Below are 17,302 nucleotides of genomic sequence, written 5' to 3' on the forward strand. Positions count from 1 at the left end.
GGAATCTGGCGTTGAAATTTCCCATTCAAATCTTTCCATGATACATTTTCCATCAGTAATATACCATCTGAATGTTTTGGGTTTACATTTTCCTTTTTAAAAATGTGTCTTCAAATTTTCAATGTGTATTATTAAGCTTGACATTTTCAGTTTTGTTTTAAAACGGGATTAACAAGCATTAAAACATTCTAAGTAGCTGGCTGTGTTGGTAAATACTGAACATCTTTTAGAAGTAGATATTTGCCTGGTAGGGTCAAATAAAAAGTGTTTTTTTTTTTGTCAAGTAACACAACTTTTATAAAATTATAGTAAACTGATACAGAGCAATGTGATTTTCTATCTTTCGTGTACAGCAGTGACATCTACTGTTCTCTGTTGGTAGTGCACAGCCTGAGAAGCCTGACACGTTAACATATGTTCCAGTAAGCATTATTTCCAGTTGTCAATAAAACCTCCCACTGAATTAAAATTAATAACAATAATAGCAATGATTATTATAATAATTATTATAATAATATTCTCAATATCCTATCACTGAAACTCTGTACTCCAAATGATAATAATTGAATAAAATCAAAGTTTGAGGTATTTTTTTAATATCATTTGTCTCACGCATTTAACAAAATCTCTTCTGAGCCTTTGGGGTGCATTTTTGCATCAATTGTTTTATTTTTTTATTATGTTTTTTTTAGTTAATTTTCTGTTATGCTCCTATTCTGTTGTTATTTATTCTTTGTAGTTGCCTTATATGTGTCTGAGTGTGTTTAAGAAAAGGATTTGAATACTAGAAATAAACTACCATTGATTTTTATTTTAATCACTTATGGGCAAGAACTGTTTTTTTTTAGTCAATAAAGAGTCAAACTGAAGCAGAAACGAAATATTAACAACTGATGCGTGCTTTATTTCACTTTCAATTGTCAACAAATTATATAAATCAGAAATAGAAAATACAGTATAGCTGTGTTCATACAAAACAAATCTGTTACATAAATACATCAGACAAACCGATTATCTTAATCAACAAACAAAACGAACAAAAACACAAAATGGATGAAATACATAATAATAGGACTACAACGATAAAATAACATACTTATTTAACGGTCAATTATCTTTTCAGAAATGTGCGTGTGTATATGTGTGTGTGTGTGTGTGTGTGTGTGTGTGTGTGTGTGTGTGTGTGTGTGTGTGTGTGTGTGTGTGTGCGTGTGTGTGTTTCATGTTGGATTCTCAGTATTTGTGTATTAATGAAAGTTTGTACATTTTAGACCATGTCTCATCTAGGGCCGAGCTTTAAGGGGGACTTGGGAGATGAGAGGTTCTTCTTGCCGTTGTGAGGCTTCCCTTTCAGGTTTTGTTTTGGTGCAGGTTTCAAGTAAAAATGAAGCTGTGAGGGAAGAGAGGAACAACAAGGTGTGAGCGCTCAAAGCTGGAGTACATTTCCAGACTACAAGAACAAACGATTCAAACCAACAAGACCCTGAAGGTGTATTTAAACAACTTAAAACCTGCTGCTTCTTTTTGAAATGAGTGAATCTGCTTTCATACTCTTGCTTTAAGACAGCCTGTTTATACACATTACACAGTAAACACACACACCTGTATGGCCTCAGCTGGTCCCACTGTGACGGTGCTGGTGGAGGCGACATAGCCCGGAGCAGATGCTGTCACAGTGTAGGTGCCTGGCAACAGAAGTCTGAAATAGTCGCCATCCACTCCTTGAAATGTGCACACACAGGAAAAGGTGAGAAGTTAGACATCAACTCGTCCATTTACATTTAAAATCTGAGTAACGATGCATCAGGTCCTTCATCAGGTTCTTAAATAAAAGTAACAATACCAATATCTGTGGAAACTGCATTCAGATCTGCATTGAAATTAAAGTAATATTTTAAGCAAACACACTTATTATTCATCTTACAGATAAAAAGAAGCTCACACAGTATACAGCTTTATTTGGTCTGTTATGACTATTATCGTACAATGGCCAATATTAACAAACATCAGCTCATTTTTAGTGTATGTAACAGACATTACTATTCATGTTTGCTGATGATTCTCCTTTATTCATCCTACATCAGCATCCTGTTAGTGTCCCATATAGCTAATGTGTTTTTCAGCTTAACACGGTGTTACACTGTGTCTGTTCAATATGAGAATATTGAACAGCAAAAATGTAACTTTGCTGTTAAAATAAAGTCTCCATTATAAGATATAGTGTTATACTATTAGACATGTTAATTACCAATACGTTGACATTAAAGTATGTTCTTTGATGAACTTTGACTTTTTAATTTAAAGGGACACCATCTCTGCGGCTACATTCAGTGTTGCAGTATGCAGAGGGTAACCAGATTTGATCCATTATGTATGATGTGAGGTGGTTTAATTCACCATATTAAAATGTTACATACATTATGTGCTAATTACAGGAGTGTAAAGAAGTGAATTTCTGAAGACAGAAAACATACAAGAAAATAACAATATTTCTGTCTAAATTGTAGTACTGTATAAAGTTGCAAAAAAACACTATAATACTGAAGTAACTACAAGGAAATCAGAATTGAACAGTAAATGAGTAAATGTAAAATAGAAAGTAGTGCATCTATTGTTCAAATGTTTTTAAAGTGCAATACCTCCATTGCCCATTGGAGGGTGGCATTTTTCTTTCCAGTGTAAATGGATTTATTAGTTTCCAGTTTTCAAAATATTTTTTATCCACATTGTTCGGAGCTTGATCTTTTTCAGTTGCAGAACAAGACAGCTTACTTTGAATTCACTTTCTGTCTGTTTTGACCACAAGTTATAAATAGCGACATCAGCAGGTCATTTAAGACAAGCCTTACATTTACGACTCCCTAAACTTCTTCAACACTTCATTATAAAGAATAAAACACACAATGAAAAAAGTAACCACATCTGTAAAATAACCACATCTGTATTACAATAAACAGACTCCGACCCCAAATCCCATCTCACCGCTGGTCACATCATGGTTGACTCCAACCACTGAGATCTCTGCGTTGCCAACAGGGTTGTTGTTTTCATCATATACCATGCCTTTTATCCCATGATGCACCTGTAAAAATTATAAAAAAGGAACACTATTTTTAAGCATTACAGTTACTTTTGAGTTTAAAATGTTATTGTTATGAATTCTTTAAGCATTTGTTTTTACATGTGTTGAGATGTACAGTTAGTTTAAGTTTCTATATCAAGGAAGGAAAGCCAGCAAAAGAAGCCCGGGATTTGAACTCTTGACCCTCAGTGGTTGGGTTTTTTGATTTGTGTGCTGCTAGCTGGAAACGATATACCTGCGCTTTTGCAAAGAAAAAAAGCTAGTGTGTGTATATGTGCGTTGACCTGTTCAAGGTATGAAACCAGTGCTTCCCGGTTTCCAAGCCATTCTCTGGGCAGCGCCGACGCTGGAGGGAACTTATCACAGCTAAGCTCCAAGGTGATCTCGAAACAGTTGCTGTACAGGTAGTTGAAGTCCTGCATGCCTGAAAAACACAGAAAAGGAGACTTTATCTTTGATTCAAGGGATGGTACAATTTGATGGCTTCTCCCTGTGTGGTTTATTGAAACCTTGGGTTACCTATTAAAAGGGGCATTTTAGAGTTTTGAGGAGTTGATGTGATTTGTCATTTCGGACCTATTTCATCCTTTAGAAATCAAATTTGAAACAATGTTTTTCTGGATCTTTGAGCTTCCAAAACACTGCATTTTGCTGTTTTGAAAAAGATTCAAGAAAATATTTTAGATTAACTGATAATAAATCTTTTTTACATGTTTTTGGTTTTGCAACTTTGAAACAAACTACTTTTCATATGCGGCCAAACAAGGGAGGGAAAGTTCAAATGTAACTTCATAGACCATGACATAACACTTGGAGACTAGAGGACTTGTTAAAATAAACATAACGTGCTCCTACTAAATGCGCCTGCCGGCGTTTTCAACTAATTCTAAAGCTTTCATGACTCAACCAAAAAGCTCAAAGGATTTACTTTTTTTTTTTTTTTAAATGATCCAGACCAGCCCTGACCAGGACACACAGATCAAAGATGTGCACTCTGTTATTGCTGGTGTTATAGATTAACTGTTCTGAGGCTGAAAACATGCCCAGACTGTTTTAAAGAACTTAGTGCACTGCTTCCGAGAAGTCTATGGCATAACATTACAGTAAATATTCAACAAATCTTAAAACAAAGCACTTTTCTTTCTTACCCATAAACCAAATAAAGGATTGTGGGGACTGTGACTTAACAGTAAATTCATATAACACTAAATTAAACCAGAACCTAATAAAAGAAAATCTACGCTTACTTATTTTAATGGAAAAATGTTAACTGCCTTGACGTATTTATTATTATTGGCATAAGATGCTGAACAAAGTTTTTATAAGCAGTGAAACCAGGCATACTGGAGGACACACTACACTGAGAAGACAAACTGTAACTGTACGTTTCATTAAAGTGAAGCAACATGGGCTTGGTTGGCTTGAGCACTTGTAACCTTTACAAACACATATATGAATGCACAATGTGTAGCGGGTGGGGCAAAGATTATCTGAAGTGTAGTATTGACCCTTCAAGTTTGAACAGGAATCTTAAAATCCATTGGCTTATATCACATTATTGTAGCTTTGAATGAATACCAAGCAGCAACCTCCAGTGTTGAAAAAATCAAATTGAGTCGGGCTGCAGAAGCACCCGAAGTCACATACACATCCCGTCCAAAAACCTGCCTCAGCTCTCAGCCTGTCGTTAGGTTGACTGAAAGTTAGGTTGAGACAGCATTTCCAGCATGGTGACAGCCATCAGTGGGCTTTGAAAGCCCCCTGCAGTAACAGATGGATGACTTGATTTAGGCTTTGTCCATTAATATCTACAGTCTATTATTACTACCTACAAAAGGATATCTGCATTATGTTGAGAATGTCTTCACCTCGGTGTGCGTGTCCCAGTGAGCACTGACTGTGATTTCAACATTGAAATTTGGTTGAAAACTGGGGGAAATCTGTTCAGTCCATCAAAGATCATTTCAGCATGGTTCAACTGGCTAAAATGTGGTTATAACTTCAACATGTCATATTACACAATTTTGTTGTATAATTTCTCCAAGTTGTTCATTTTAGAGCGACAGGGAGAACAGAAATCATGAATGTAGTGGTTGGTTTGCAATGGTTGGTGAAAAACCGTCTTTACAAAGAGTTCATTTTAACAAATTTTAATTTCAATCTAAATACATTGTTTATTGGCTGCGTGATGCTTACAAAAAGTGTCAGAGGCAATGTAAAGAAAAGAACAGATAAGACTGTGCATGGTGCTGACATAATTGAATAATATTATTATTATTACCTGACAGGATGGCTGGTTTGAGAGATTTTGGTGGCTGATGGTGAAAAGCAGCTGACATACATGCAGGCAGTAGTGAGACTGAATCCAACACGACTCACTAACCCTTTCATTGTTGACTGTGATGCACTTCTCAGTATAGCTGTAGCTGTATATAGTATATAAGATGCTTCTTGAAAATTGCTGTTGATATGTGTGTGAATGTGTCTCGTGACAGTAGCAGATTTCCCAGTCAAATCCAGTCCAAAAATAGACAATTAATGTCCTAATATAATTGGTGAAAAACTCAGTTTTGAACGCCTTTTAACAGAAAAATGCACACTGGGGATCTCACATGTTCGACCATAAATAATGACCAGCACACAGAAAAGGAAGTCTTAACAAGGATATCTCTTACAGTATCTATTATCTGGATTTCCATTGGCTACAGTGTGCTGCTAATTTGAGGGGTCAGTGGAGGTGCAGCTGTTGGTGCAGGCCAAACAGGTGAAGAGGTCAAAGTCACGAGGCGAGTAAAGCAGAGGCCTCAGAAAGAGTCGCAGAGTTCATGACCACAGTGGGTATGAGTGCTGAGATTACATTTCTGAACTAAAACAAGTAAATCAATTTAGTTTGACACTGAGATTTTTTTCTGTGATTGTCCAAGTCAAACAGAAGTATCAAATTGACTTGTTTGTACATAGAACAATACTTGATGCTAACTTTTGTAAGTTAGCCTACAAAAAGAAGCCAACCCTCAACAGCAAATGGAATTTCAACGGTGAAAATTTACTACCAGCTAAATTTAGAATCAACCAACAACAGACCAGTCACAAGAAATACATTGAGCCATTCATTGGAGTATTTGTAGAGAAATAAATTGGAGATTTAGGGGCACTATTAAAGATTGTAACAACATGCAGAGGAGTGTTTGCTTACCTTTAGATAAAGAGTACCAGCTGGCCCCATTGGTGATGCCCTCATCAAAAAAGTCCCCGCAGTTCCAACCCTTGTGCATCCAGCTGTGAGCATATGAGTACGTCCTTGCCAACTGTCATTGCACACAGATTTTTTTTAAAACACAATTATAAAGTGATGAGAACATCTTTGTTTAGCATCTGGAAATAATCCGTAATGTGTAGCACACCTTTCTGAAGACTTTGTCATCGGGAGTGGCTGCATACGTGGTCCTCCCTCGAATTCGTGGATCTCTCGACTTGTCAAATGGGTAGTTAGCTACTACAGCTCCCCCGTGGAGGTTGGCCGACAGGATAAAATTGTAGTTTTGCATCCATTTTATGACCGCCAAAGTCTCAGGTTCAACCTGTGGAGGACAGTAAATGAGATGGATATAAAGTGACCAGAAACTTTCAGCTCTTGTGTACCTACAGGATCAAATGTCAGGACCAAAGATCTCATGGGGGGGCCCAAGGCTCTGTTTGCTCCAGGGTGGTCTAACCTACATTTGCACATACTGACTAAACAATGTTAACCCACTTACTGAATCATAAAATAATCTGTATAAAATGGTGTAAAGATAAATAATGTTTCCTCAAAATATCAGGCTTTTTACTCAGCTACACCTGTAATTCTGGTTCTAATGAAAACAATTAAAAGTTCATGTTAATTTTTGTCAGCAATGTATCACTTTTTTTTCATGTTGGTCCTTTGTGGGCTCAGCGTTTCTTAGATACAAGGCCGAGATTCCAAGGAAAAAGGTTGGGAACTACTGAACTCATCTCTGCTTTTTCTTTACTGCTCTAAACAATAGTTACTGGAAAGCCTACAGCGAGCCCGCATTTCATGTACAGAGGATATAGTCCTTAAAGAAGGGGGCTCGGGTTTGACTTTGACCCATAACACTTTACCATATGTCATTCCAGAGAGACGCTCTCTCACCCTATAGTTTCCTATTCACTGTCTTCTACTTTAAAGGCATAATAAAAAGCCCAAAACAAAAAAAACAATATTTTCTAGCTGCAGCCATGTCATATGTCATTGCTCTGAAGCCAACTTTTATGAAGACAAAAACAAAGTCGATTTTTTTGGGGGTGATCTAGTAGATAATAGTAATGCATTCGGACATAGGCTTGCGTCCTTGTTCGACACCTTGTTTGACAATTTTTCACTCTGTCTTGGAGGCATTTCAGAAAGGTGGTTTATCAAAGTCTGTTGATTTATTTCCGCACAACATATGAAAATGATTCTCCATAAAGTCCATAGATTCCTTCTGATCCTCAAATAAAACTGTACAAACACTTTAAGTTCTTGTCAGATGTTACGTGTATCGTCTGGTTATTGATAGTGCGCCTAACCTTCACTTCATCCCAGACATTCCCTAAAAGCCATCCGTGGACTTACCACATCTGGTTTTCCTTTCACCTAGAAACTCCTGGCTCCTCTGCTTGGCCTGTTATCTTGATAAATTCTTGTTTTTCTCTGCTTTACTGTACGCACATTTTTGTGTAACTTTTTCCCCGCTTCGCACTTTTGAATGTAAGGTAAGGATTAGGAAACTGCACGATGCCCTCCTGTATATGAATGCATCTCATTTGATCTAGTCTCTAAATACTCTTTGTTTCTATTTTTTTAACTGTCTTAATCAGGAGGAATGATCAGTCAACAAGATGATGTTACCTCCCTGTCTTCTTACTGAAAGTTTTTTGGCATCTCACATTCGCATGCGGTATAAAAAAAAATCTCAAACCTTACAATCCCCGCTCAGGCTGCCTTTTATTGTCTCTGTCAGCACTAACTATCCTCACATGATCCTCGCCGTATATCACACATGGCGACAAGGAGTTATACTTCTCCTTGAATGAGGTATGTAGGACAATAAACACAGTCTGGTCCAGCTGGAGGATAATCTAGGCCTCAGAGACTATCGGCTCAGAACGCAGCCTTGGTAACCAAGAAGCTGGCCTTCTGTTGTGAGGTGTTTATTGTCTGTGGATCTTTATATACACTTGAACAAGCTTTGAAGTCAGAGTTGTCACTATGGTGTAGGGTTACATATGAAGGACAGCCACACAAACTCACGCATGCACACAGATAATCATATCAACTCAAATAATGGATTGTACCGTGCCATTTTAAACACAAATACACAAAAATCTGCCCGTTTGAAATCTCTTGGCGGTTCATTGACGAACATTTCAAGGTTGGATTTTACACTGTTGGAGGACAAACAAATGTCGGTGGTTCATGGTGTTCTTCACGGGATGTAAAAATATGGTATGCAGGGCTTGGAACAGACCCTTCTGTCAGTCTGTGGGTGGTGGAACGTTTTTAAAAAATCGATTCCTGATAAGGATTATGCACAAAAATCACAACTTTACAGGAAGACTTTTTGGCATTTGGCATGGAGCTGTTTCTGTCATGCTAAGGAAAGAAACAGCATGAAGCATCATCAGCCAGCTAATTAAAATGTAGCATGGTTTTGCGCATGTGTAGCCTCATGTAGCCTGTGAGAATGTATTCCTGGGCGGCATGAATGAAGTATCTGTAACAGTGGCACAGTTCCTCTTTTGTGTTGGCCTTTCAGGAGGCAGTCATGTGGGTACACAGCCAGCCTGCGACTGGGAAGACCAGCGTTTTAGCTCTCTCAACAAATTAGCCAACCGAGGATCAGATAAATAGGAAAAAAATACAAAACCAATGGTGTGAACTTGCTTGCAAAACACATTTTATTGATATTTAACAATAAGCTCTGTCATGACTTCTCTTGTCAAAAACCTTGCCAAATTATACTGAAAACAGTCAAAGGGTGTTTTGAAAGAACATATTCATCCCATTTTAGTAGAGGCTCAATGATGTGGTTTCTAACTCATTAAGTGGTTATTTAGCACTCCTTTGTAGCACTTATTGCAATGTGTTAAGAGTTTGGTATGCTTACAGAATTCATTACATCATACTTTAATTGATAATGTCATTGTAAGAATATGTAAGACTAAAAGTAAAGTCATGTGTTTTTTAATCTGCTAAGTAAAGTCATAATTTTTTTCATCACTCTTTAACTTTGGATTTGTGTTGTTTCACTTCATAAGAATCTATACCAATCAGCATGAACAACGCGCCGAAGGGGAGACCAATGAGAAAGTCCATTTCGGAGCAAAACCTTCAAGAAAATCAACCTTGGGAGCAGAAGCTTCTTTAGCGTCTGCTGAAGATAAGACAGCTGCAGACGGGACTTCCCCAAGGACCTGACCTTAATATTTAAAATAATCTCCTCAGTTAGATATCAGCAGCAGTTTGACAGCACACACTTTCATCCGTCCCTTCTTTTCACGTGGACCTCATTGAGCTGACATACTGGAACAAGTGCTCAGTTTAGCGTTAACTGGAACAGAATTCTGTCTAAAGCAGCCAACCCGGTCAGCAACGTGCAATATCTGAGAAGAAACACGTCTGAGTATTTTTTTTAATGATTGATTCAATTCATCCTCTTGTCCTCCTCCACCCAGCTTCTTATAGTTTTACTTGATAGGGCATGCCGTTACATGTACAGTACCTGACTATTCAGAGCACTAAGATTGTTTTTGCCAAGTTTGAAATATTTCAAGGATCACAGTGCGTCATAAGTAAGTGTCAATAGAATCTTACAGAGAAAACTATCCAACAGGGCTCTGCCTATTGTTTGTAGCCCTCTAGAAAATGGGATTTAATGTATTTTGAAAGACTATGAGCTTATAAAGCCACTGTGTTGGAATGCAAGAAACAGAAGCTTTCTTTTTAAACAATCCTACTTATAAGTAGTCCTGTGTTATATATTTGTGATCTTTCGGAGGGGCCTTACTCAAGTTTGGGACCACTGGATCAAAGTACAAATATAAAGTAGTTACTGCTCTTCTTCACCACCTCAACCTTCTTTAAAGAGTAACATTATCCTTACTATGTCATATTAAAATAACGTAATGCATTTTGTCATTCACAACCTGTCTGATCAAACTACTTCTGTACACTTTCAAATGCAGGCCTTGCCTTAGTTGGTCCTCTTTGTATGTATTGGTACTTTACTAAAATAAAGGCAAGACAGAAATAATATTATGAGGGGCCACAGGTTTGTTACGTGCAGTCTCATATGAAGCCAGCAGGTAACATGTACACTCTGAGACCACAGAGTAGGTCAGTTCAGACTCTCATGGTGGTGACAGAAAAGACAAAAATGTTTAGCTGAAGCTTAAAGTCTTTATGTACAGTACCTACAGTATCCTGCTCGTGCTTCAGAAGACTTCTTATTTGATAGGCCTTCCTCTGATTTGATTTTTACATTTTACAAAAACAGCTATTAAAACAGTCAAACTCATTTTTTAAACTTTATTGTTAGTAATGCTCTTGTTAAAATCTCAAATCTGGAATGAGTAAAGCTGCCCTTTTTGCGCCTTGTTTCATAACGGAAAGACAAAGGAGAGTTGCCAAGAGGTTCGACCCAGAGGACAAACAGTGTGTATGAGGAGGTTTAGGTTTCTACAGTAAGATAAGCAAACACACCCATCCAGAAAGGTCAACCTGCACAGGCACATAAACATACACAACATGAACAGATTATCTACTGAGACATTCACTTTTCCTACTTGCTGTTGAAGTTTATGAGCACTTTCTTTTACAGTGAGTAAAAGTTAGTTGGAATCTGATCCAGTACAAAAATCTCTATGTCAACATGTCTAAAGCCAAGATAACCCAGCTATGAAACAATTGCTCATTATTGCCCCATATTCAAACATTAAACACACTCACACAAGCATGAGACATGTAGTCATCCATCTACTCCCTCCTTCTTTCTTTCTCACCCACACAGGCACATACATGAATAATCATGCACTAGCACATACACAAAGATGGATGGTTGTGTGTGTGTGTGTGTGTGTGTGTGTGTGTGTGTGTGTGTGTGTGTGTGTGTGTGTGTGTGTGTGTGTGTTTTTCCAGCAGCACTGACCTGTTGCTCCCAGTTGTCGGGCAGGGGCAGGTGGTGGTTTCGTCCGTTGGTCTTCTCGTAGTAGTACATGAGGGCATTCAGGTCTGGAAAGTTCCGGTTCAGATCAATGTCTCTCGAATTTCCTCGGCCCACCAGGTAGCCGTTGAACTCTGGACCCTGTCCACAGAATATCAATCATTCATTTTGGGGTCTTGGGTTTTTAGCTCTGGCTATTATTGCTTGGAAGCAGAGAAGGAAAACAGTTTTATATGTTCCACTGACTGGAGTGTAACAATAGTGAATTATTTGTAGCAGGTTTTTTTTCTGGATATAACCTTTCCTTCACAATGATTCCCTTGTTTTTTAGGACTCCAAACATAAGTCCTTCACAAACCTTTAAAGGATGTTTAGACTATAAACAAGCTGGAATGCCAAGAGATTCCGAGAATATGTCTTGAGAACAATAAAAAGTGTTTTCTCAAGAATGACAGACATAATATAGTAGGTTTCATGAATTTGTTGACATTTCTCCACATCTATCTAGGGTATAGGGGGTGGCTGTGGATAAATAGTAGAGTTGGTCTTCCCTCAATCGGAAGGTTTTGGGTCAATCCCAAGCTCATGCAGCCACATCTCCTATGTGTCATTGTGCAAGACAGTTAACCCCATGTTGCTCACCCTGCTCAGCGGTGTATAAATGTGTATGAATGGGATTAGCTACTGTAATACTGATGGACTCTTTACATAGCAGCCTCTACCATCAGTGTGTGAATAGGTGTGAGGTTGGTGTGACCTGCAGTGTAGAAGCGCTTTTAGTAGTCAGAAGACTAAAAAAAACTATACAAGCTCAAGCCCATTGACCATTTTGGTGTGAAAATTGGCACAAATATTCATTTCCCACTCAGGATAAATCATTGTGTTTTTGTGATCTCTTCACTTTTACAATTGCATCACCATCAGAAAAAAAACAGTTATTTTGTGTATTACAAGCCATCGTCAGTGCCTAAAAGTATGCATGCTCCAAATTCATAATATGCTATTTTTGGTATGTGAGAAATTCCTAGATACATTTGAGAGGTTAACATAGGAGCATCATCATGACATCATCCGTTTTGTGATTATCATATATGAAGAACACCATGCTGCATTAAAAAAATGCTTTTTACTACTGGTCAAAGTAATCAATTCGTTAGGAAAATGTTAACTGAGTTAAATATCTATAGCAACCGAAAAGAAAGGTTATTTTCTCATCTGGTTTCATACTTCTTTTTGCATCCAGTGGAGTCGCCCACTGCTGGCCATAAGATCAAAGCCAGTTTTTAGGCAATTCAGCATTGTCTTTACTCCTGATACTCAGATCCATGTGAACAAGACAACTATTAAACCTGCTTAACATCAACTTTTTAAACATTGTCGCAAGCTTGTTCGCATTCTGATAAGCTTTAAGCTCAAACCACCACAGTGTCTAAGTAGAAATAGTTGCATCTTCTGATGCCATGGGTATAAAACAATTTGTTGTTGTAAGCTTAATCAGTACCCTAAATCCACACTTTGCCATCTTGGATGCTGGTAAATGGAGCTGCCTTCTTGTTTCTGTCCAGACTTTACTGCAACCCAACATCTGTTGATGCAAGAAATTACAGTGCTGCGTGAACGTGTTGTCTGAGTGGCAAAGAGAGGCACTGTCGTGTGCAAATTGCTTCCTCAAGACATATAATTAGTCTGAAAAAGATTGTGTGTACGGGTTTGTTTTTAAAGGGGATTGCATGTATGTCTGTTGTTTAGGATCCTTATAGTTACTCCCCAAAGGTAAAACTAGGGTCTCTCATGGTGAGAGGATAGATGGGATTATTACAGACATTAGCAAACTGTGAAAGATTTGTTTTCAAAGAAGGAACTGTAAGTTTGGGGCTGCTGGTTAGTGAATACGCTATACTGGCGTTAATATTACTCCTAAAGAACTTTACATGTCATTTCCACAGGCGAGAACACAGTCACAGTCACAGTGGAATCGTCTTTCTTCAAATGTGATGAATGATTGTTTAAGAAAAGCAAAAGCATGGGAAACTTTCCCTTTTGTTGTTCTCAAAGTAAGCCTGCAGCTCACGTTTATCGTCAGGGTGCACATTACCTGTCTAGCAGCCACCTCATAGCCATCAGGGTTCATGGAGGGCAGGATGTGGATGCGGGTGTCGTGGATCAGTCTCATGATCCGCTGGTTTCCGGCCCGGTACTCCTCGCACAGGAACTGGGAAAGCTTAATGAGCAGCTCACGGCCCAGCACTTCGTTGCCATGCATGTTCCCCACGTACTTGAACTCCGGCTCCACTGAGGAGGAAGTGGAGAGGTGAAGGGGGACATAAAGGTCAAAAGGTTGCACAGGGCTGCCAAGCGTGACATTTGAAATGACTGCCTGAGCGCGCACACGCATAGGAACACACATATGAGTACATTTATGCTACAGAAAATACAGTTGACTCAAATAGTATAGGTGATTTTTAAGTTTCAAATTGAGGCTGAGCCAAACCAGGAGAATTTTATGAGCCATTGTGTCATTATCTAAAGTATTACACGATTAAAATTTAAAGTCAATACAAAAAAATCTTAATTAAACTGTTTTGGTGAAAAGCAAAAATGATACTAATAGAGTAATACTGTATTACATTTCCAGTTATCGAGATTTTTATAAGTCAGGTGCACTGAAGGCACATTAGACGAAAACAATGTATTTTTTTTAATTCACACATTTTTCCTGCTTGTTGAATAATGTTGGGTTTTTTTTTGAAGAGAAACGTTACATAGAAAGTGGCTCAAATGGCAGGTGTTCTGTTGAGATTTTGGTGTGTTATGCTAGTAGCAGCTAATTTAGCCTTCAGCTAACCTAGGCTTACATAACTCTGGTAACTCACTTATTTGAAACGCAACACTTTCTTTTTTAAATTTCCAACCAGGTGACATTTGGGCAATTTATTAGCAGCTATCTCTGGTTCCACACAAGGTTAAGCAAAATACCCTTTTCCCTTTTTACAAAACAACTCCAGGAGATTTTTAGGAGCGTTTCAGTCAGCTAGCGTTAGCTACCCAGAGCAACTGGTAATAACAGACTGAGTAAGGCTGTATCTTTAAGTCCCTTCTGTGTTTCTTGAGCAACGGTGCCTGTTTTATTGCCTATGGGTTCAACTTTTCGATATAAAGGGTTTGACATTTACTTTCAGAACATATTTAGCTAAAACCTCATAACTTATCGCAATATACATTACTGCCATTTTTTTTTTGATAGGGTAGCTTAGGTCATGTCAAAGGTGAACTCTGGGTAGTGAGTCTGATTACCACTGATTGAATTATTTGGATAGGGTCATCTTGCATTCCTACGGCTATCTGTCCCTGATTGGGTGAGCCACCTATCCAAACAGTCTCCCTCTCTCTGTATAAGGTTCCCTTCTCCCAAGGGTCCCTTCATTAATCATTGCTGGAGTGTTGATAGAACCAAGGACCTCAAAACACTGATGCTGACAGAGCTACTGCGGAACATTGTGCCCTCTCTATGGTTTTATACTACAAACATGGCACATACAGTAACAATGGCATTTCTTTGATCATTAGTAGAACTTCATGGACTTTTGGAGATGAGATGTTGGAGTGAGCAATTTAACTTAAAACTTATGACTAATTGCTTCAAGCATCCAAATGGCAGCTTGGGTGCAACAATTCACCTCCTTTTTCTTAAAGTAACGGCCAACTGGCCTCAGGTTCAGAAAAGAGTGTTGGCTATAGCATGCAGCCACACACACACACACACACACACACACACACACACACACACACACACACACACAAACTCAGCAGCATGTGAATGAAATGAACTTCCTAAAGACAGCAGTGGGGTTGACCCAGACGAGACCCGAGGTCACTCCCCTCAGTGAAGTGCACAGTTCCTGTTTTTCACCCTCGGTCATCGTGCAACAGAACAGGCGCACATCCTTCTATTCTCCTGAAGGAAGCACCTACGACTGCAAATGATGATAAAAAATGCAAGCCCAGGCGCAGCCAGAAAAGCATTCCCCGCAGCTGTCAATCCTTTTTTTTTTTTTATCCCCTCAAAGAGTTGCCATGAAAGATGAAAGAACGGAAAAAGACTTTAAATCTCTTCTGACCTTTTGGCCTGTTTTAAATACAAACACTATGAGAACATTGTCGTCTTTAAATTTGCAACTGATATGCAAAATAAACACCTGGAAGCCGAATTGAGTGGTGAGATGAAGGAGGGAAAACAAGCCAAGCGTTTGCAGGAGCGAGTTCAGGGTTAAAGACATGTTGACTTGAAGTGAACTCCTGTGTCATCTGCTCAGCTTTGAATAACACCCCACATGTTGTCAGCGGTTGGATGGCAAAAGAAAAAAAAGAAAAATCAAATGAATCACAGATGTTTTGCAATTCTTTGACATTGGGGTTTCACTTTTAGTTCTCCACAGATTGCTGTCACTGATGTTTATCAAAGAAGCCAGCTTGGGAAAGCGCCTCTTTTTCCCCCTCTCGCTATGAAGCCACACAGTAATTCAGCTTCTGAAAGCTACATGGAAAGCTTGCGTTTCATCTCCTGTGGGAAAAAAACTAAAGCCCCCACAGACTGCTGTCTCCTGCCAGCTATGCTCTCACTTCACGTCAGTAAGAAGTGCAAAACAAATGGCCTGTGCATTTGAAACCCATGGTCATTTTCAATTCCTTTGCTGTGACACCAAAACATATTTGAATATCAGTTTCTAAGCTTACTTACTTTGCTGCATTTTTTACATTTTTGCAGAATGTGAGGGATGGCTGCAGATCAATGAGTGGTTCTCTGCTGAAGTTTTCCGCCTATTAGAAGGAAGTTTTTCCATGCAACTTTTGCCAAGTACTCACTTGTGGTAGATTTATTGTTGGTCTCTCTAAAGAATATAAGATTATGGTCTAGTCCTTTCATGAGATACCTTATGGTATAATTTGGTGCAACTGTTTTATTGCAACAAAGGGATAGTTGCCTGTTTCACAATGGTTTCAGTCTGCATGCAAACACTTTTAATCCTAATCCACTGATCTGTCAAACTTTGAACCAGGTGTTACTCACATGCCTCATGGATGCCAGGGTTGTCGCTGAACTCCAGCACGTAGAGGTGGCGCCCCTCCGCGCTGCGCCCGATGCTGTAAATGCGAGTGATGTAGGGACACTCACTCTGCACTGCAAACAGGGCTCGAATCATGTCCTCATAGCGGTGATGCTGGAAGTCCGAGCTGCAGACCAGGAGCCCCATCAGCCCCAGCAGGAGAGCACGGAGCCAGGGAAGAAGAGTCCAGCCCTGCTTCATGGTCACTCAGCCCCAAGTTTTGCAGTAAAGAGGACACTCTGCAAAAACCTCACAGACTCTTCAAAGTATATTTATCTCCTCACACACCAAACATACTTCTCACTCCCTCTTTGCTATTCCTCTTTCTTGCTCTCTTCTTTCTCTTGGTCTCCCCGTGCCTCCTCCCACATACACTGAAGACTAAGTAAGGACGGCCCCCTGCTCCCTCTTTGTCTCACTCTCCTCCTCCAACAGCTGCTTCTCTCCCTCTCTCTCTTCCCCTTTGGGTCCTTGTCAAGTACATGCTACTTGCTTTATTGGCTCTTACAAAGCTTCTGCCTCAAGTAGTTTTGCCCCACGGCCCCCCTCTGCTCTCTGCACACACAATCTGAATTTCATTCTGTCTTGGAGACACTTGTTTTCTGTCCCTTTCTTTGTCTTTAACTCTTGTTCTTTACTCCCTTCCTGGGAAAGAGGGGTTGTTTCCACGGCACTGCTCTCCCCAACCCCTGCAGCCCTCAATCATCCATTCATTAACTCTTAAGTCAACACACAACCCCTCTGTGTGTGTGTGTGTGTGTGTGTGTGTGTGTTTGTGTGTGCGTGAATGCTGCTTTGAGAAAACAGAGCAACCAAATCAGTCCAAAGGTTGCGAAAGACCTCTCACACTGATTCATCTGAGGAGTTGAGATGCATGTGCATGCACTCCCTCACACTCTCTACCTCTC

The 17,302-nt window shown here is 39.2% G+C and overlaps 1 protein-coding gene across 2 annotated transcripts; it reads right to left on the minus strand.

The window, feature by feature from the left end:
* Positions 1-865: 865 nt before the first annotated feature.
* On the minus strand, positions 866-16,960 carry cpn1 (carboxypeptidase N, polypeptide 1). 2 transcript variants are annotated; one of them, XM_061028346.1, is made up of 10 exons: positions 16,358-16,960; positions 13,385-13,581; positions 12,791-12,874; positions 11,275-11,430; positions 6,487-6,663; positions 6,279-6,390; positions 3,367-3,506; positions 2,983-3,082; positions 1,603-1,721; positions 866-1,390 (listed from the first exon to the last, which is right to left on the minus strand). In XM_061028346.1, exons 1-10 carry the CDS (start codon positions 16,593-16,595, stop codon positions 1,280-1,282), a joined length of 1,434 nt encoding a protein of 477 aa, XP_060884329.1. In that variant the 5' UTR covers positions 16,596-16,960; the 3' UTR covers positions 866-1,279. The 2 variants fall into 2 exon arrangements, with proteins under 2 accessions (XP_060884329.1, XP_060884331.1); XM_061028348.1 differs by lacking the exon at positions 12,791-12,874 and having other exon boundaries at positions 16,358-16,934.
* Between the last annotated feature and the right edge of the window lie 342 nt (positions 16,961-17,302).

Source organism: Labrus mixtus, chromosome 21 (genome assembly GCF_963584025.1).
Source record: "Labrus mixtus chromosome 21, fLabMix1.1, whole genome shotgun sequence".
Lineage (NCBI taxonomy): Eukaryota > Metazoa > Chordata > Actinopteri > Labriformes > Labridae > Labrus > Labrus mixtus.

Coding starts and splice junctions, on each gene's coding strand:
- cpn1 (XM_061028346.1), bottom strand. CDS start 16,595: ATGAAGCAGGGCTGGACTCTTCTTCCCTGGCTCCGTGCTCTCCTGCTG. Junction 3,083..3,366: donor TGGTTTCATACCTTGAACAG/GTCAACGCACAT, acceptor TAATTTTTACAG/GTGCATCATGGGATAAAAGG. Junction 1,391..1,602: donor GACCAGCTGAGGCCATACAG/GTGTGTGTGTTT, acceptor CTTCCCTCACAG/CTTCATTTTTACTTGAAACC.